At 43.5% G+C, this 20,998-nt stretch overlaps 2 protein-coding genes across 4 annotated transcripts; one reads left to right on the top strand and one right to left on the bottom strand.

The window, feature by feature from the left end:
• The first annotated feature begins 1,040 nt into the window (after positions 1-1,040).
• ciao1 (cytosolic iron-sulfur assembly component 1) lies at positions 1,041-5,878 on the top strand. 3 transcript variants are annotated; one of them, XM_058635401.1, is made up of 7 exons: positions 1,041-1,364; positions 1,790-1,938; positions 3,069-3,180; positions 3,791-3,879; positions 4,377-4,563; positions 4,915-4,984; positions 5,479-5,878. In XM_058635401.1, exons 1-7 carry the CDS (start codon positions 1,226-1,228, stop codon positions 5,711-5,713), a joined length of 981 nt encoding a protein of 326 aa, XP_058491384.1. In that variant the 5' UTR covers positions 1,041-1,225; the 3' UTR covers positions 5,714-5,878. The 3 variants fall into 3 exon arrangements, with proteins under 3 accessions (XP_058491384.1, XP_058491383.1, XP_058491385.1); XM_058635400.1 differs by having other exon boundaries at positions 4,377-4,578; XM_058635402.1 differs by lacking the exon at positions 1,041-1,364 and adding an exon at positions 1,429-1,519 and having other exon boundaries at positions 4,377-4,578.
• snrnp200 (small nuclear ribonucleoprotein 200 (U5)) lies at positions 5,875-20,978 on the bottom strand. Its single transcript, XM_058635398.1, has 44 exons — positions 20,683-20,978; positions 19,439-19,602; positions 18,833-19,004; positions 18,553-18,745; positions 18,169-18,224; positions 17,993-18,091; positions 17,596-17,748; positions 17,226-17,325; positions 17,002-17,138; positions 16,841-16,918; positions 16,581-16,754; positions 16,351-16,488; positions 16,024-16,179; positions 15,772-15,942; positions 15,486-15,679; positions 14,996-15,119; positions 14,722-14,871; positions 14,396-14,638; positions 13,952-14,140; positions 13,673-13,870; positions 13,414-13,566; positions 13,234-13,314; positions 13,064-13,147; positions 12,547-12,653; positions 12,349-12,467; positions 12,106-12,260; positions 11,837-12,026; positions 11,586-11,759; positions 11,339-11,499; positions 10,990-11,217; positions 10,686-10,877; positions 10,188-10,366; positions 9,951-10,102; positions 9,760-9,868; positions 9,561-9,669; positions 9,279-9,468; positions 8,958-9,122; positions 8,570-8,691; positions 8,216-8,359; positions 7,662-7,838; positions 7,404-7,564; positions 7,241-7,322; positions 6,807-6,899; positions 5,875-6,339 (listed from the first exon to the last, which is right to left on the bottom strand). Exons 1-44 carry the CDS (start codon positions 20,725-20,727, stop codon positions 6,190-6,192), a joined length of 6,411 nt encoding a protein of 2,136 aa, XP_058491381.1. The 5' UTR covers positions 20,728-20,978; the 3' UTR covers positions 5,875-6,189.
• Positions 20,979-20,998: the final 20 nt, after the last annotated feature.

Below are 20,998 nucleotides of genomic sequence, written 5' to 3'. Positions count from 1 at the left end.
GAGCGCGTTCCTTTAACTGGAACTGGAACTGGAACGCAACCTCAACCTCACGATCACAGACTTGGGATAGCTCATTATTTGGCAGTGTGTTTGGATGGTTACGTTTAGAACAGCTCAGTATTTTGCAGGCAGCGTCTCCGTCTGCTGTGTTGATCTTGTCCTTTTTATTTTATCTTCACTTCTGTGTTTGATTCATCGTCTTATTTAATGTGTAAAGTGACCTTGAGTGTCCAGTTCACTGGAGAGAAGAGCAATGACAATGAAAGAGCTTTTCACAGAGGACATGAGGACACGAGGACATGAGGACAGTTAGTGTAACAGGAGAGGACAAAGGGGAGAGGAGAAGGTGGACGCAGATGTAAAATGTGTCATCTCAAAGGAAATGTGACAGCGCCCTCTTATGGCCACAAACGACTTTTATATACTATAAACCAGATGTGTGCAACCTGCGGCTCTAGAGCCACATGTGGACGAAAACTAAAACATGCGAGAACATCGTCATTTCCACGTCTGACAAACACTGATCGACATTTTCTGAATGTTTTCTGAACATTTATGGACCAAACGATTACTCGATTAATCGAGAACATAATCGTTATAGTAGTATAGTTGCAGCTCTAACCGAAAGTATTAAATCCTTTATATACTGTATATTTACATTTTATTTATGTATATGTATATATATATATATATACATATGTATATATATACATATGTATATATGTATATATATATATATATATGTATATATATATGTACATATATACATATATATGTACATATCTTATTCTGTTTTCATCCTATTTCACTGGGTAATTTCGTTTTATTTTTACACTTTATTTGACAGTCTAAACATAACATGCCATTTTATATTGAATGTATTTAATTTAATGAATAATGTCGTCATGAGTAGTATTTCTATATCTTTCCTCTGATTATTATTATTGTTAGTAATAGACGTTCTGTTGTCATTCCAGTCCAGTAGGTGGCGGTGTTGCCGCTGTAACGCAGTTTTAAAAGTGACCGCACTCCCATGATGCTCTGCGCGAGGCACCTGACAGTCCAAGATGGCGTCGATATCCGCGCTGAAGACGATTTGTTGAACTTTTGTTCAAACACGTTTTCCTCTGACAACACAGTGAGTGAGTGAGTGAGTGAGTGAGTGAGTGAGTGAGTGAGTGAGTGCGTGACAGCGTGAACAGTGTCTCTGTGTGGAACCGTCGTGATGAAGGAGTGTCTGTCTCTGCTGCACAGACTCAGCGCTCACCCGGACTCTCGCTGCTGGTTCATCAGCTGGAATTGTTCCGGGACTCTGCTGGCGTCATGTGGGGGAGACAAGGTGATCCGGATCTGGGGGAGAGAAGGTCAGACACGTCTCTGTCTATCATAGCATAGCATAGCATAGCATCATCATCATCATCATCATCGTCATCATTATCAGTAACAGAGGAGGAGGAGCTAACGGTCACACATCATCTGTCCGTCTCGTACCGATGTATCCTCCACATGAGGGTCAAAGGTCAAGTTAGCAGTCTTGTATGAAGTACTTTAAAGTAATGGTACAAGTATTTTTTGTAATATTACTTTACTTCTAAGTTTATGACATTCACTGTACTGTACTGAAATATAATTTTCTGTTTAGTTTTAGAAGCAAACCAAGAAAAAACGATGATCAAAATCGATGCAGATTGATTTATTGTGTTTCTTATAGAAAATAAGCAGATATAAATGTCTGTTTAGCTGCTGTTCTCGTTATTAACAGTGTGTGTGTGTGTGTGCTGTGAAACAGGAGACGCGTGGGTTTGTAAGAGTGTCCTGGAGGACGCTCACCAGCGCACAGTGAGGAAAGTGGCCTGGTCTCCGTGTGGAAACTATCTGGCCTCTGCCAGCTTTGATGCAACCACGTGTATCTGGAAGAAGAAGAACAACGACTTTGAGGTGAGACCACCTTTGTTGTTTTTGTTGTTGTTGTTATTATTATTTCACTGATCGTGGAGAAACACGGACTCTCTGTGAGTTTCAGAATTGATTTTAAGATCTTTTTTAATAGTTTTTTCAAAGCTCTTGATGAGGTTTCAGATTCACTTGTTTTTACTCTGAAACTTTTAATCTTCTCAAGAGTAAAAACTATAATCAAGATCTATCCGTTCAGTCCAAACCCCCCATGAAAGGCCCCCACTTCCTTTGTATTGTTCAAGGTCAAGGTTCATCTTTATTGTCCCTTTGGAGAAACTGTGCATAATAAACATACAACAAACAGACATTTAAGCCCCGTTTGTCGAAGGAGGCGCGTAATGAGCGGCGTTCTCCTCGGTGAATCCTCCACCACGATCCGGTACACGGCGGGTACGTGGAGGAAGGTGTTGGCCAGCCGCGTCAACTCTGCTTTCTGCACCGGGCAGCTGTATGTGGGGGTGATGATGTGGATGTTAGGTAGCACATCGGGCCGCGCCCTCAGCACAGTTTGGTGCCAAACTCTGATGAGCAGAATCCATGGTAATGCAATTAATGCAATCAACACAATGGAAAGAATCTGTCTTCTCTTCAGCATCTCCAGGCTCAAGCCAATGTAGTCCTGGTCTGGTTCTTGGGCGTGAGTTTTTTTTTGACTTGTTGTCATGGGCGAACATCGTCAGGCAGGTTCCTGTGGGCGTGACTCGTCGCTAACCGCTTTAATTCACTTCAATTCAATTCAATTTAAGTCACCAAGGCAACAAAGAGTCCAAATCACATTTCGATCAACAGGATCAACAGCACAGACAAATATCTCCTCGATGTTCCAGGTCGTGAATGAAGATCTGACTCAACAGTAATATAATCACGTGATCGTAGCAAGTCAAAGACATCAAAGCGTCTACGGTGCTTTTTATCTCATCAACGAATGACGTCAGAAGGTTCTCTCACTGTAATCCTGCGCTCATCGTTTAAACTCACATTCACTCAACACTGCCTCCTGTTGTTGTTGTTGTTATTAGTTAATTAAAGGGACAATGCAGTTCCTAACATTAATGACATCTGTGATGTGGTTTTTACTCATTTATATAAACTGTGGATGATTGTTGGTGCAGAGTCTCACCGTGTTGGAAGGTCACGAGAACGAGGTCAAATGTGTGACGTGGGCTCCGTCAGGAAATCTGCTGGCGACGTGCAGCCGAGACAAAAGCGTGTGGATCTGGGAAGGTGAGTGCGTCGCACTTTGACTTTGTTTATTAGATCCATAAATGAGCAGGTCTGAATGTCACGCTCTTCTAATGTTCTAATAACGTTCTTATTCCTGCTTTTAAATGTGTACACTATATAAACATGGACATATGTATGTTTAAACTATAATCTAATCTAATCCTGATTATTCTATTCACTTTGCTGCTGTAAAACCCTGTGAATGTCTCCAGAGTGGGATTAATCTAATCTAATCTAAAATGACCTGCGTTATCAAAGAAAGTGACAAAACCATGTAATTAAAAAGTGTTCTAAGTGTTGTAATGTTACAAAAAATTTAAAATTCCTCCAACTGCAATTTTATAGAAAATTAGTTCTGAAAGGTTTTAATGTTACAAAATATGTTAATAAAGAGTTTTCCATCAAAATGTAACGTTACAGTAACATGTTACAAAATATTTGAGTTACTGAAAACGTTAGAAAAACATGTCAATAATAATGTTCAGATACAGTTAATTGAACGTGACAAAATGATACTCGAGTTTTTAACGTTACAGAAACAGACGTCATTGTGTTTTTGTAACATTTGTAATGAAAAATGTGTGAATAAAGAAGTTTGTTTTTGTTTCAGTGGATGAAGACGACGAGTACGAGTGTGTGACCGTGTTAAACTCACACACACAGGACGTCAAACATGTGGTGTGGCATCCAACACAAGAGGTAACACACACACACACACAGGGACACACACACGTAACCACAGAACCCTGCACAACTTCCTGTTCACTGTTAACAGGAAACACTGCATTTATTTCCACTTGAGAAAAAAAAACATAATTTTATGTTTATGATTCTAAATTATTATTTATTATGTATTACCTTTCATCTGCTTTATCAATCACTTTACTGCATGTAATCTGATTAATTCATTGGTGTTAAGTATCTAATTGGTTTGTTTTAGTATGTGTAAATAGTAAGATTATTTCAATTATTCAGATTACTGCAGCAGGTGCAATCAGACTGTTAAGGAGATTAATTCAGTGGTTTGAATCAGATTATTCCCGTGAATGTTTTCAGATTACCATGCTGGGAGAGAATAGTTTCTAATATGACTTCAGGAGGTGCTATCAGATTATTGTTGTTGATCTAATTATCTAATATTGTTTTAATCTGTGTGTGTGTGTGTGTGTGTGTGTGTGTGTGTGTGTGTGGAGCAGCTGTTGGCTTCAGCCAGCTACGACAACAACATCTGCATTTACAGAGAAGAGGACGACGACTGGGAGTGTCAGGCCACGTTACACGGACACACGTCCACCGTGTGGAGTTTGTCCTTCGACGCGTCCGGACACAGATTAGCCTCGGGCAGCGACGACCGCACCGTCAAGATCTGGAAGGAGTTTCCAGGTGAAGCTGCTCACGGTCAGTCCATAACTCAGGTTTATATATAAATGTTCATTGTAAATTTAATATGATTTTGTTTTTTGCTTTTGTTTTGCACGAAACGCCCTTAACAAATTTGAAAAGAAAAAAAATACATACATTCAGTGACAAAGTTAATATCATTAAAGATCAATATTAACATGTGTCACTAATCACCTTTTTTCAAGTTCTAACACAAACGTGGTCACAGTAAACTGAACTATTTCACAACCAGCAGACTTTGCTGAACGTCTGTCTTTAGGAGCGGAAATGTGAACTTCTCTTTTGCATCGATATAAAATGACGATATTCTCTCGTCTTTTTGTCGTCAAACAGGTGATTTGTCGTGGAAGTGCGTTTGCACTTTGTCTGGATTTCACACACGGACAGTTTACGACGTTGCCTGGTAACTATCATCTCCACATTATCTCATACATATACACATAGCTTTAAGTTTCAACATTCTGTTCTTTATGTTAATCCTACATTTAAACATGATTCTACAGTTTCTAAAAGTCAACCAAACGTCAGACAAGAATAAGATTGTTAATTTGTTTACGATCAGACGTGAGCTAACGTCGTCGTCTCGTGTTCAGGTGTAAACTGATGTTTGTTTACGATCAGACGTGAGCTAACGTTGTTGTTGTCTCGTGTTCAGGTGTAAACTGATGTTTGTTTACGATCAGACGTGAGCCAACGTTGTTGTTGTTGTCTCGTGTTCAGGTGTAAACTGATGTTTGTTAACGATCAGACGTGAGCTAACGTCGTCGTCTCGTGTTCAGGTGTAAACTGATGTTTGTTTACGATCAGACGTGAGCTAACGTCGTCGTCTCGTGTTCAGGTGTAAACTGATGTTTGTTTACGATCAGACGTGAGCTAACGTCGTCGTCTCGTGTTCAGGTGTAAACTGACCGGCGCTCTGGCGACGGCGTGCGGTGACGACGGCGTCCGAGTCTTTAAGGAGGACGAGTCGTCGGATCGTGATCAGCCGATCTTCTCGTTGGCGGCTCAGGTGAAGAAGGCTCACGATCAGGACGTCAACTGTGTCGCTTGGAACCCCCAGGAGGCGGGGCTTCTGGCCACCTGCAGCGACGATGGAGACATCGCCATCTGGAGGTTTCAGGAGGAAGAATAGACGCTGCGCTTCCGTCCAACTGCAGCCACTGAAGGAAAGACACGGCTAATTCCAGCAAAACATGCTTTTATCCTTGTTACCCACAATCCATCATGTCTGCAGCTTTACGTGAGAATGTATTTGTTCCCGTTTATAAAAATAAATGAAACTTTATGAAGAAAAACATTTGTGACTTTTCTTTATTGCAAAAAAAAAGATTCCAGAAACGACATTTAAAAACATTCTGACAAAAAAAAAAAAAACAATTCAAACATGAAATCTGGAATAAGAGTTTACATCACTCACATAATCTGGATTAATTTAATCTGCTTTTTTGAAAGCAAACAGCACATTTTTACTGTTTGCTTTCAGTAAAAGTGTAGAAAAGAGTCAATATTCTGGGATATAAACTGAAAAACAAAAGAACGACAGAATATCTACAGTAAAAAAACCACGTACTGATCCTTTTATATAAAACAAACCACGTGTTTGAGAGTTTAGTCGGAGTCGGAGTCTCCGTCGCTGTCGTTCTCCTTCACGTCCACACTGAACTTGTACTCCTGGTCACAGCCCATGTAGGCGTCGCTCATAAAGTACAGCGTGTAGTTGTGGACGCCCATCACCGGGGCAACAAAGTCCAGCTTCACCTGCACACGGAGTCAAAAACAACACGTTACTACAAATCACTTCACGTCACAGAGGGTATAGTACCGGGGGGTGCAAATCGCAGAAAAATAGACACCAAGACTCCAAATGGCTGACTTCCTGTTGAGTTGAGGCCATGGTTACCATGGTAACCATGTTATGGTCAACTTTTTTGTACGTCTTGGTCTAGAACATCTTCACACCAAGTTCTGGGACATTTTGGTGGAACTCAAGTCAGCCTCTGTTTTCACCTTAGGGGGGCGCTATAGAGCCCTTGAGCAATGCACGGGTCTGAGAACTGGGCAAATATCACATTTTCTCAAGAGTTTTTATGCACGTTAACCACAGAAATGACCACGGACAGAAGAATAATCTTTAGAATAATCTGAAGGAAAATTTGTGCCAGGAGCCGTTTGGGCCCCTGACATTGGTGGATTGGTGTGTGTATGAAGAGCAGATGAAGTGTGACCTTTGCTTTCTGCTGCAGCGTCAGCCTCTTGATGGAGATCAGACTGTTGGACTTGGGGTCACCGATCACGACCCACCAGCCTTCTTCACGTTTCTGTGGAAATCATATACAACACATACAGTTCATCATTATAAAACAGACTTTCTAGTTTCTAATCTTCAGTGTTCATCAGAGTTAATGAAAGTAAAGCAGGTTTTCACAGCGTAGCAGTTGCTGCTGCTGCTGCCACCTTGTGGTCATCAGTAGAATAGAAACATTTGAAATATGTAATAGTCACAGCAAATGACAGACTTTTAATCATCAAGCAAATAAACAGATACTTATATTAGTTTCATGTATAAGATTAAATTGTCATTTATGTGTTTGTATTTTTTTCAGTTTATAATAATAACAATAATCTATAGTTGTTATAGATTATAATCCGTGTGGTTTACCTGAGGGAAGAGCGGTGCGATGACGGGTCCAGTCACCTCCTCCTCTCTCTCCAGCTGAACCTGAACCAGAACTGGACTCCCACTGCGCACGCACACACACACAGAGACACGTTAACAAAAACACTGTGATGACCTCGTACTGAGGACATTGTTGCACTCGTACCTTTTGATGTTGTCTTTTTCTGCCACTTCGTACGAAAGCTCGATGTTGGGGTAGCGGTTACTGAAGCGAGCCACGTCGGTCATCTGAGCGTCCGACAGCTGCAGCAGAGAACTTCTGTCTTCATCCTCCATCTCCATGATGTCAAAGATGCTCTCCACACCCTGAGAGAAACACACACACACACACACACACATGCCACTCAGCGGGATGAAGAGGATGAAGAGGATGAAGAGGATGAAGAAGGAAACGGTGACAAACCTTGTCAGTGCAGCGTTTGATGTGATCTGAGGTGAAGAACGGCAGCTGTTTGAGGTACGAGTCTTTAGACCACATGGCCTGAGTCACCATCTGAGCCAACTCCATGGCTGCCAGAGCCGGACTGAGCCAACCGTTACTGGACAGAACGTCCACACACGCCTGGATCAGACGCACCGCCTGCACACGCACACACACACACACACACACACAGATCAGTGGTGACAGAAGCTTCATATAATGTTACACAAATGTGATACTTAAGCTACAAATATTGACGAGGGTTACTAACGTTACTCAATTATTCCTTACTTTAACAAAAACAAAATACTGTAACATAAAATAAATGTATAAATAAATAAATGAATAAACGAATGAATGTCTATTAAAAGTGTAGAAATAACATGAATGAAATAAGTTTTGAAGTAAATGCCTTCTTGGCCGAGAAAGGCAGAAAAATGTCATTTTGGCTCATGTACATGAACGACAACAACTCCCAGCATGCATTACATTATACTGCAGCGTGTGATGAAGGTGTGATGAAGCGTGTGACGTACCTTGCTGAGAATGTCCTCGGTGTCTGACTGCAGCTCAGCGCTCAGTTGCATCCTGGACAGATGAGCCTGCAGCAGCAGGTTGGTCTTCACGTGAGGATCATTGAACTTGGGGTTGTTCAGTTTGTGAGGAACCTTCTGTGCCAACTGCAACACGGAGAATAAAAATAAATGAGTAAATAAATCAACGTTCACTCTCACTCAAAACAAGGTTACATTTTGTAGCACCACAAGGGGGAGCTGCATCTTTTCCAGTCAATCCAGAACGTCATGATTTATAAGGAAAATACTTTAAATTCTTGTTTTTCACTTTAAAATGATCATGATCATCATTTTTCGGGATGTTCAGGGATTTACCTGTCGCAGAAGTGTGTCCTCGTGGTGTCTGATGGGAATGTTCTTGTACTCGGCAGCGTTAGAGATGATCTCGATTAATCCCCGGATCTTTGTCTTGGCGTTCAGAGACATGCTGAACAACTCTGATAAAGAAATAAACAAAGACAGACTGACGTTTGAATTCAGATTTCACTTTTCTCTTCCAAATATTAGATCCCCTTCATTCTTTAAATGTACATGTTCTGTATCCTGCAATCCATGTTTGATTAACATTTCCTGTGTGTTCACGGTAGATGAACACATGAACTGTGTTGTGTATATGAAAACATTCTCTTTCTGAGTTGTCAGTTATGAGCCAATTTTATCTCCTAATAAGAATCTTAATAACAGAATAAGAGCAGTGACAAACCGATGGTGGTGTAGTTGATGTAGTAGTACGCAGCGATCATGCCCAGATTGAGAGGAGCCACGTCCATCTCGTCCTCGATGCTGATGCACTTGGACTGTTCCAGGTCGTGTAGCGTGTTTTCCACCAGCTCAGAGAGGTGGTCAGACAGGTGACGGTGGGACATGCCTGAAAAACAGCGTTTGAGTCACAAACGATGCCAAAAACACTACAACACTAACATAATCACAGGATTTATAACCAAGACTAAATTGGGATGCGTGTCCTCGCCACGGCTTTTTTATTTTTAAATATTTGTGGTTAAATATGAACAGACTGACTGACCTTGCAGGTTGTAGTAGTTGGGGTTCTGGGTCATGCGGCGGTAGAGGAACGTCCAGGTCAGATAATCCACAGCGTCCTGCTTGTTCTCCACCGTCTTGGTGACGATCTCAGCGTTGAAGTGGTCGTGGAGACAGTGGTCCAGGTGAGACTCCACCGGCAGAGGCTCATACAGGAACTTTTTAAAGAAGTCCTAGCAGGAAATAAACAACAACACCATGGTTTTTGTTTGGTCTTCCATCAGTTATGTTTTTTTACTACAAAAAACTGCGGAGGTTCTCACACCTTCTTGGATCCCTGACACATGATCACACAGCGGCCCTCGTCGTCCAGCATGGGTCTGTTGGCCTTGCCCACCATCTGCAGGACGTCGTAAATGGGATAATCCACGTATCTGACGGAGAGCGTGGGAGGATGACGTCAACGACATGTGACATTACAAACAAAAACAAACCTTCTACACTCAGTGCAGTGGGAGCCTTACGCGTGGATTTTGCCGTTGTAGTACTGGGTGTCCATGACGATGACGAGGTGAGCGGAGATGTTGATGCCCCAGCAGAGGGATCGGGAGGAGACCACCACCTGAACAGCACCTGCACGAGAGGAAAGAACATCAACGAAAAGAAGAAAACGGCTGCTTCATGTCAACATTGGCGGAGCAGGAGTGAGTCGCACCAGAGTTGAAGAGCTGCTCCACTATTTTACGCTCGATGGCCGACAGCCCCTCGTGCAGGTAGCCCACACCGTTGGCCAGAGTCTCCTTCAAAGTTGGATCATTGATTTTCTCCAGGAACGGAACGAGGTCTTTCTCAGTGCAGTGAAGGAACCTGCAGAGAAACAGACGTTTGTTCTGCGACAACAAGACAAGACAGTTTGTTTCTTTGTCGGTGAAACGCCGCAGCGGAGACCGACCTCTGAGGAACCACGTCAGCAGCACAGAAGGTCAGGATGTCGATGGCTGTGAGGCGAGTCTGTCGTCGGGACGGGACAAACACCACGGCGGGTTTGGAGGGAGAGTGTTTCATGATGGCGTGGTAAACTGGCTTTGCCATCGACAGCAGCCGAGTCTGAGTGTGACTCACGTTGAAGCCCTGAATGAGACGGAAACGTTCAAAAAAAAAAGATGATCAGGCCACTTTGGGAATTATCATGTGATCCAGGAGGAGGCGCAACAGAAAGTACCAGTGTTTCTACTATTGATTGCAAATCGGACTTTAACAGACCGTTAACTCAGACATTCCGACCAACACACCAACAATCACGACACTAAAGCATGTGAAAGGATTTTTATTCTTTGTTTCACTCCATGAATTGCAAAGGGACAAACAAATCTGTGGACTCAGCATCACAAACTATCCTCTGGCTCCAAGATTCTGACAACGTCAATGATCAAAGGGAATTAAAACAGACCTGGATGTGCAGCTCCAGAGGCACCGGCCTGACGTTGGGGTGGAAGTTGAACGTGGCCGTGGTGCTGCAGCCCAGCCAGTGAGCCACATCTTTGGCGTTGGACAGAGAAGAGCTGAGGGCCACGATACGAATGGGCCGCTCGATCTGAGAGGAGATGTATCTCATCCTGGAGCAAATGACCTCCAACACAGGCTGAAAAACAACACAGAAAACACAGATAAATACACAAACATGAACATGATGCGACATTACCCGTCACTGTGGGACAGGAAGTGTCTGAAACGCAGCAGCGTTGTCCTCTTACTCCATTCTCTCCTCCGATAAGATGAGTTTCATCCACGATGAAGAGGCTGACGTTCTGCACGTTCTTCCTCTGCTTCCAGCGCCGGGACAGGATGTCCCACTTGTCGGGCGTACTGACGATGATGTCACCTTTGCCCAGGAGCTTCAGGTCGGTGCTGGTCTCTCCCGTCAGCAGAACCACCTTCTTGTTCAGGATGTCCTGGAACTTCTGGTGCCAGTCGACAAACACCTGAGACACAGAGATTGACACAAATCTTTACTATGTTACGTCAAAGAAGAGGAAGTGCAAGTAAAAAGGTCTTTTCACAACAATCACGGTAAAACCGGTGTGAAACTGAATGTTGTCTCACCTGCTCAGCCAGTGCTTCCATGGGAGTGATGTAGACACAGCGACCTTCTGCGTTGTGCAGCAACATCCTCAGAATGGCAAACTCGGCACAGATGGTCTTCCCACTGCCGGTGGGAGCTCCCACAAACACGTTATCATCACTGTTGTACACAGCATTGAACACTGTGGGGACAGAAAACAACAGATGAGTCAACGTGCACTCGTACGGTGGATGAGCAGCGGACACACGTGTGTTCACGGTTCTGTACCTTGGGTCTGAATGGGGTTAAAGAAGGGGAACTTGTTCTGGTAAAGAGCCTCAAAGGAAGAGTTTCTGAGAGCAGTGACGGGCAGAGGCTGCAGGTCCAGCAGCTCAGTGGGAGGAGGATATTTCTCTGGAAGGATCAAGTGTCGGAAGGAAACCGGGAGCTGAGTCTCACAGGCTGAACAGAAGCAGGAGAAAGAGCAGTGAGATGAACTGTCACATGAAGACTTGTCTGTTTTCAGTCGAGTTACTCACAGAGCCATCGGTCTGACAGAACACGGATGAAGTACTGCGGCGGCAGAGGCTCGAACACGGGGACGAAGAAGGTGACCAGGTGCTCGTCCTGAGCGTACTTGGCTTTGAGCAGGAAATACTCGTGGTGGAGGATGACCTCACTGTCCACGTCCTCCACCAGGATCCAGAAAGCCTCTGATGATCCATGAATCTGAGCAGAACATACATTCATCAACACACGCGTCAGGGGGCGGAGACACCGAGGTGACTGATCGTTCCTCTGGACTGACCTTGTCGTCCCACTGAAAGTCAGGAGTGATGGTCAGCTCCACTTTGAGTGTGGAGCGAGTGATGGGCTGCAGATGAACGGCCAGGTCCAGTTTGGGAAACTGGTGGACGTATTTATGGATGGTCTTCCCCATCTTTGGCATTCTGATCAGCTCACCTGGAAAACAGTAATTATACATCATGAAATCGAGTCTGTGACGTCTCAGTTCTCCTCGGTGAGCATGTCGTCCAAGAGGAAGACTCACCGATCTCATTATGGTTGAGGTCGTACAGACGCTCGAAGGGGAAGTTCTTCTTCTCGATCTTCTTGATCACTTCCTCTGGAAGCTTTTTGAACTGTCTCAGTGGAGACATTGACTGCCACCTACGGGAGAAGCAGAGGATCAGTGGTTTGATCTCAGAGGACGGCAAAGAGTGAATCAAAAGTTAAAAAGTCCACTCACATTCTCTTGTCGATCATCTTGCACAGATTCATGGTCTTGTCGGTCAGTTGAGCCCAGCCTCTGTTCAACACGATCTCAAATATGGCTCGCATCAATCTGCCGGCACTCTGGAGGAACAGGGAACGCGTTCATTTAAAACGATACAGAACAAAAATCATGTTGCAGCAAATAAGCCAGATGTTAAAGAGGAAGAAAATGTTACAATAAAGTGTAACAATGTCATGATGGTCTTTCTATTTATATTTTTTTTCAGTTAATTAGTGTTCCTTTTTTAAATCTTGTGTCTAAATCTTTTTTCTCTGAATTCAGCGTCATAAAAGTCAAAACAGTTGTAAATTTTTTAATTTTATTGATTCCTATGTTCATTGTTGTGTTTTTCTTTTTTTTTTATGTGAAGTTCTCCGAGTATCTTGCAGCTACTGTAAAATGATATACAAATAAACATTGACTGTAAGAGGTAGTAGTAGAGCTTATGGAAGCATCAACTCAATTACAATATGTACAGAATCCACTGTACCTGTGTAACATAGACCATGTCTGCCATGAGAGCAAAGCCTTCCAGTTTGAGCTGAGAGATGTACGCCTGCAGCAGCACGTTGATCTGGAAGAAGAGAAATAAAACGTGACCGTTTTAGAAGAAATAAAAGTACGACCAGAACACGTGTCATCTCTGGTCATGTGATCTACCTTAGCACTGGGCTCCTCGATGCTCTCCTTCACAGGAATAGGAACTCTCTCCAGCAGCTTCTGAAGCTCCAGCTTCTCTTCCTGTAAACACAAACAAAAATATGTTTATATTTAAAGTGAGTCGCTGTGACGTCGTTTGAGGATTAAGTTTCAAACACTGAAAGTCTGACGTCGACACACCTCTCTGACGGTGATGTTCCTGAACTCTGAGGACAGCGAGAAGACCCTGAAGAGCTCGATCTCACTCAGCGTGGGCTTCAGCAGCTGGTTGTAGGTTTGAATGGAGTCGTGAGTGATGTAGAAGTGACTGGCGATGCGTCCCAGGTCTGTAACCTTCAGGTAGAAACACAGAAACAATAGGGTTGGATACTGCTCAAACTTCCACGTTTCTGTGACCGACCCTTTCAAACCCAGACTCTTGGCTGAGATGTGTGCAAACCTGGAAGCTGCCGGTCCTCTTGTCGTATTTGACCAGACTGTTCTTGTCCAGGACGTTGGCTCCTGTGTGCACCAGGTCTGTCCGGCGTCGCTCCAACAGAGGGTCTGTGCTGCGGTCATCGTGTGACACGCCGTACAGGGTGGGGTTCCGGAGCATTCGCACGTACAGGTAGGTGTAACCCAGCCAGTTCACAGCGTCCTGGTGCAAATAAAATATGATGAATTAGAGAAAACATTTGAATTATATGATCATGAGATTCTTACTGTGTTGACCTCTGACCTTCACATACTGCACGTTGCCCAGCACGATCTCGGCGTTCAGCATGTCGGGCAGTTTGGCCACCATCTGACTCTCGATGGGCAGCTGCTGGTTGAGCAGTGACAGATAATACTGGAGTTCTCCGTGAGACGTGATCAGGATTCCTTCTCCTTTAGTGTCGTACTGAGGACGACCGGCTCGACCGAGCATCTGCCATCAGACATTATTAATCAAATGATTAGTGTTGGTGTTGATACAACGAGGAAGACCACAGAGAGGGAGGACGTGAGGACAGTTGGTGAAACAGAAGAGGACAAGATGGAGGCAGATGATCCCCTGTGGTGTCCCTCAAAGGGAGAAGCCAGAAGAACGTGGAGGAGAAGAATGAGAAGAAAAAAAAAAGAACAACAAGAAAAGGAAGAAGACAAAGAAGAAGATGATGAACTGCAGTAAACAAAGACTGACCTGTAAAATGTCCAGAGCTCCCAGCTCAGTCCACCGGCCTTTCTCTGGACTGTACACCTGTGTTCCTTTAATGATGACGGTGTGAGCTGGGAGGTTCACGCCCCAGGCCAGAGTGGCTGTGGACACTAGAACCTGGATGTGTCTGTCTGCAAACAGATCCTCCACCAGCGTACGGTCCACTCTGGTCATACCAGCGTGGTGGATGGCGAAACCATACGGCAGCAGGTCCTTCAGCTCCAGGTTCTGGATCAGAGACGTTCAGGCGTTAAGTCTCAAAGAACAGACACTTCAATCATTTCTTAAGTTCAGGCGTGACTTTGGCTCACCTTGCACTGCTCTGCCTCAGTCCTCAACACTTCAGTGGAAGCTGAACCTTCTCTGAGGAAAAGTCCCAGCGTGTCCTTCTCCAGACACATGTCTCTGATGGCCCTGGCTGTCTTTCCTGTCTCCTTCCTGGAGTGGACGAACACCAGCACCTGGAGGAGACAACAATGGCATCAGGGTTATTTATTGTCGTAGTTGTTTTTGTGACAGAAGTTCCACAGTGTCGATGCAGGTGATGCAGGTTCATGTGGGGTAACTTCCTGTGAATGAACTCGCCTGATTCTTCCCAGCATGTTCCATTATCTTCTCATACACAATCTCATTCATGATCTGGAAACGTTTGATGGCCTTTTTCTCTGTGATGCCAACGTACGTCTGCTCCAAGGGCACAGGGCGGAAACTACAGACGAACAAAAGAAGAGATACACTTATCAAAGGTCTGGGTATAGTTCAAATGACGATATGACAAAATCCAAAAACTAAGACCAAATCTTGTCTTATGTCAGAATGCTGATATAATATCCATAAATTGCCCGTACGTACTTCAAAGGATTGCGTTTATTCCCTTAGATTAAGAATAAGTCATGATTGAATGTCAGGGCAAATTTTAGCGACATGAAATCTGTGGAACAAATTCAACTTCAAAATCTACTTCTGCCTGTATTCCTTTATCGTTCATTTAGTATAATCAAGGTAGTAAATAAATAAATGAATGAATGAATGAATAAATAAATGAATGAATGAATGTATTCTCCAAACATCATACCTGTTATCAAAGTAGAAGAGTCCTTTAGCAGGATCCACACGCAGGCAGGTGGCCACGTCTTCATAGTTGGGCAGCGTCGCACTGAGGCCGATCAGACGCACGTCCTCCTGGGTCAGCTCCACGTTCCTGATGGTTCTGGCCACCAGTGACTCCAACACCGGTCCACGGTCGTCGTGAAGCAGGTGGATTTCATCCTATAAACAACACATTCACGAGTTTTTACGTTGGAATAAATGTTGACATTTGTTTATTACGAGGAGCATTTAACACGACGCTGATCACTTACGATGATAATGAGGCGCACGAGCTGCGTGTACGTTCGCTCTCCACCTTTACGGGTGATGATGTCCCATTTCTCAGGAGTACAGACGATGATTTGTGTGGCGTTGATCTCCTCTTTACAGAGCTGGTGGTCTCCCGTCAGCTCAGACACGGTGATGCCGTAACTTTCCAAACGCTGGGGTGAGAAGAAAAGTGAGATGCTTGTCAGGGCAAAAAAATAAAGAAAAAGACTGAGGATGAAAGAGAAGAGTCTCACCTTACTGAAACTTCCCACCATCTCCTGTACCAGTGAACGCATCGGAGCGATGTAGATGATTTTGAAGTCGTCCACATTGATGGTTCCGTCCAGGTTTATGTGCTTCCCAATTTCCCTCAACATTGCCATCAGGGCCACGTTGGTCTTTCCAGCTCCCTGTGTGCACACAGCAAATCACAAATTCAACAAACAAATCTGAACCAACAAAATCAGACGATTAAACTTAGCGATGGAGGCAGCAGTGGATCGACAACTCCTGTGTGCTGTGACGTAAAAACCATTGATTTTCTCTGTGGACTTTGGTGTGGGAGTTGTGTATTAACATACCGTGGGTGCACAAACAAGCAGGTTCTCATCACTGTCCATCGTGGTCTTGAACAGTTTGCTCTGGATGCGGTTCAGGGTTTTGAATCCTTCAAATCCAGCCTGAGCATACTTGGGAAGCTTCTCAATACCAACGAGCACCTGATGACATGAATAATTGGACATGATCAAATGTATCCACAATCATTGTCATGTTTAAAACCCTGCAATAAAGAGACGTGAATAAAACAAACCTCGTCGTCAGAAAAAGGTTTGGGTTTGAGCGCGGGTACGTGAACTTCCTCGTAACCTTTACGCTGTTTGCGAAAAGAGCCGTCGGGAAGCTGACAACGCTTGTTGGCCATGAAATGGCTGCCCTGAGTGAAGGCCAGATCCTCCAGGTCCAGCAGCTGCCGAGGAGCCATCGACTGTCGGGGAAGAATTATGACATTTGTTTCAAGTGTAACTAAAGCCCCAAACCAGTGCATGTGATATGCAGCTGATAAATATTCACCTCTCCGTGGTCGATGTCCATCGCTTCCAAGTCATCGACTCGAGACTTCCTCAGGCGCTCCCTACGAGATCTCTCCTCCTATAGACACATAAATCCACGAGTCACAGATGTGTAGGATTGACGGACGTGTTCAGATTATTTCACAAACAACAAAGTCTCACCCGAATGATGTCCTCCTTCTCTGTCTCCTGCAGCTGGTAAAGAATCTTTGACAGTTCCTGATCAGACTCCATCTTCCCGATGATCCTCTCCTTCTCGGCCTCGCTCTGAGCGCTCGCCAGCATCGTACAGTACTGAACTGTGAGTCAGCAAAATCCAACCATATTAAATCAAAAAGACATGAGACGTCCTGAAATAAAGTCACTCTGAAGCGTGTGTTACTTACTCATGCGACGGTGCTGACGGAGGACTTTGATGAAATCAAAGGTGTTGAAGCCGAGCAGCAGAACCAGCTGGTTCTCACACTCTCTGTCATCACTGGCAGTCTGTGGTTTACACGGAGAATAGAGGGAGAATAGAGGGAGAGTCAGGCTTTAAAAACACAAACATCCAGCTTCAGATTTTGCAGAGGTGTCAAACGAATGATAATGTAATACCTTGTCTTCTTGGTATTTGATCGATTTCAATTTTATTTTACTAACCTCTCCTGGGCATACTTAAACTAAAGATCAACAGCCTGCAGTTGCTTTTAAAATGCTTTGTATACAAGTGTTTATGTATTGTAATCAACTGACAAGCAGTTAAGAAAAACGTACCTTGAGGATTTCTAAGACTTCGTCTGCTTTCTTTTGAGACACAATGGCGTCGTCATAGAAACGGCTGAGCTGACGCTGAAGCCAGAAGGCGTCGATGTCCCGAGGATGAAGATCCTTTTTCTTCACAGTCATCACATCACCTGTGACTCCGAGCTACAACAACAAGGTATCAATTCAGAGTCCAGATTTCAGACAATTATTTCAAGCTCAGAATGCTGTTCTTAAACTCCAGTGCATGAGAACTAGTGAAAGTAATGCAGGATCCAGAGTGTGTTGAACTAAAAGGAGCAGCAAACAGCTTTTATATAATCAAACGAATAATGGAATATTCATGTTCATCCCTAGTCTACATACAGATGAATACAGCAACTGGCAGTGACGGAGACATTGCACTCACATTAGCTGTCAGAGTGCTGCCCACATCTGCTTCCTCTCCTTCACTGTCTTCATCCCCGTGTTCATCGTGTACTTCACCAAACGGGTCTTCATCGCCCTCCTGTACGATAACAAAACCATCATGAGTGATGCGACAGCGTCAACACAGTAACTACACAAAGAAGACAAGATCTTTACCTCCTCGTCAGATTCAAACTGGACGTTCACGCCGTACGTTTCATCGATGTTGTCGTCTGTGGATCAAACAGGTCACAACGATGTGAGCAAAGAAACTGCTGGACTACAAATATAAGTACTGTGTATTCTAGGGAGACACGATACTGGACTTATTGCAGATATATCGGGAGTGCTTCGGCCGATGACCTATACAGATAATCTAATATTGTGCATCCTTAATAAGGCTGGGGGCCATATGGGAAAATCCTATCACAATATACTGTTTTAAAATCATTTGATGTAGATGATATGACGATATCCAAAATCTAGATTTAATATACATATATTGCCTGGTTATAGAGTAGATGATAAACATTATAATACAGTTGTGTCTGATACACTTACCCATATTCTGTAGATCCTTGTCTCCTCCATAATCTGTGATCTTCTTGCCCAGATTGACCAGGACATGGTAACGTGTGTCGTCAGCGGGTCCGAGTAGCTGCTCCACTTCACGCCGCCGCTCTTTATCCCTCATTTTGTCGTTCTTCAGCACCGCTAACACTTCATCCGCCGCTCCACACAGGATATCACGGGGCTACAGATAAGAAAATAATAAGCATGTGAGATGACACGTCTTTAGAGTTTTGTTGTTTTTTATCAAAGGTTTCCAACTCTCACTGACCTGATCTCCTAAAGCTGCATGGATGAAGCTCAGCAACACCTCATAGGTTTCTCTGGTTTCTTTGGTTTTAGGCTTGTACACGATGCCCACCATCTCATCGATGCCTTCAGACAGGAGCGTGAAGCCCTTCATCTTGTTGATATCGTGCCTGTCCTCGTCTCTCTTTCGTCTCCTGTGAGAGCAGAGAGACAAAATAGAGACGGGATTAAGGCCCACGTCACTCAGACAAACACCAGAATAATCTCACTGAAGTTTATTTAATATAGCAATAATAACTGAGCTTCTTAAATGTGAATATTTTCTGGTTTCTTTGCTCAATATAATAAAGAAATCATTAAACTGAATCATTTTGGTTTGTGGACAAAACAAGATGGAAAATTATGGATAGATTAATCAATTATGAAAATAATCAGTTACTTCCAGCCCTAAATCATTTAAATTAATCTGGCTATCACCCAAGTCTAATATCTTCCTTGGACCATAACCTACATTACCAAATTTTAATACCAAGCAAAAGGTTAATGAAATTGTTATATGAAGTGTAAGAGTAGCATCTAACTGGAATAAAACTTCATTGTCCAGTTGACAAACACAATAATTACTGACTTGTCTCGTCTCTCCTCCAGCTTCTGAGGTTTGGTCCTCTGAGCCTTGTCTCCCATCTTGGATCCCTCCAGCTTCCCCACCAGGGACAGCACTTCTCCTGTAGGCTCATCTCGCCTTGTGCGGTCGATCAGAGAGCGATCAGCTTGTAACACCAAGTTTGAGTTCTGTTGATTGAAAACAAAAGAAATTCATCAAATAATATCACCAGGCAGCAACTTTCAGTGAGGAGGTCTTTAACACACCAAGTCCAGTTTTCAAAGATTACCATGTGAAGAAACATATGAATGATGAGATAGCGGTTTATTAACTAATCCAGATTAGTTTTGTGTTCCATGTTAAGTAGATCAGCAAAAATGTCTGACACTGATCAGTTTGATTGGTCAGTTGTAATCACTGCTGATGCCTCAAAATTTAACTTCTATATCACTTTTGTGGTGAAAGGTGACAATATGCACAGCCACTTCCTGGATTTAAATAAATCTGCCCGAATAGTTCCAGTGGATATACCCAAACTAAACACTCATTTGCCCCCAGGTCATGACCTGGTGACACCGGTTTTAGACGCCCCCTGTGTGTTGTTAATGGAAGAAAACCAACACACACACACATTCACTTCAACATGACTTTATGGCAGAGAATGTTTAGTTATTATTAAATATTCACTAATCACTTTGCATTTATGGCTATTATTAAACATATAACACAATTACTATTATTTATATGTTGTTATTTAATGTCAACACTTATTTCACATTACTGTCGCGTGTGTCAATATATCTGAAGCACTAATATGTCTCACCTCAAACTAAAATACTGTATTCTATTTACATTATCACCAGCTATACATATACTGTTTCATGTAAACGTGTTCCAAAACATCTAAATGTGAAAATAAGTGGCAAGTGGAGAATTGACCTTTAGTTTTGTAACGGATTACAGTAAATGAAGGCGAACAATCAGAACGATCAGATATGAGTGTGATATACATGTAAACAAGAGGACTTTAATACAAACACAGGTAGTTTAACTGCACGAAGAAACGTCAACATATACGCGGTAAATGTGATGTCAATGTATTATGTGCTCGACTCCAGCTAAGCTAACCGCTAGTTAGCTTTGTTAGCGGCTGGTTAGACAATGCATTGGAAGCACATAATGACTCGTTAGCTCAGTAACTTGTTAAATAACCTTTGAGTTAAACGTGTGTTGGTTGGTTTGTGAGTGCGTTAATGAAAAACACTCACCGCTTTGTACTCGTACTGTAAACTACGAGCAGTAACATCCGCCATGCTGCTGCCGCCGCGTTAGCCTTTAGCTCCTTTAGCCGTGGATAATAATAACAACGTGTGTGTGAAGAGCCGCGTGAACTCTGTGCGTTTACAGAGGCAACGTGAACATCCGTGCGGGGTTGTTTTTCATCTGCGGATTCACTTCGTTTCCACTGCGTCCGAGTTTCATTCACACAAAACTCACTGCGTTTGGACGACGTTACAAAGCGACACGAGCTAGAAAACAAGCCGCTGCTGCTGCCGCCACCGACTTCCGCTTCCGGTGCCAAAA

The sequence above is a fragment of the Solea solea genome, chromosome 8, assembly GCF_958295425.1.
Source record: "Solea solea chromosome 8, fSolSol10.1, whole genome shotgun sequence".
NCBI lineage: Eukaryota > Metazoa > Chordata > Actinopteri > Pleuronectiformes > Soleidae > Solea > Solea solea.
The sequence above is the reverse complement of the archived record's forward strand: the minus strand, read 5'-3'. Positions and strand labels throughout refer to the sequence as shown.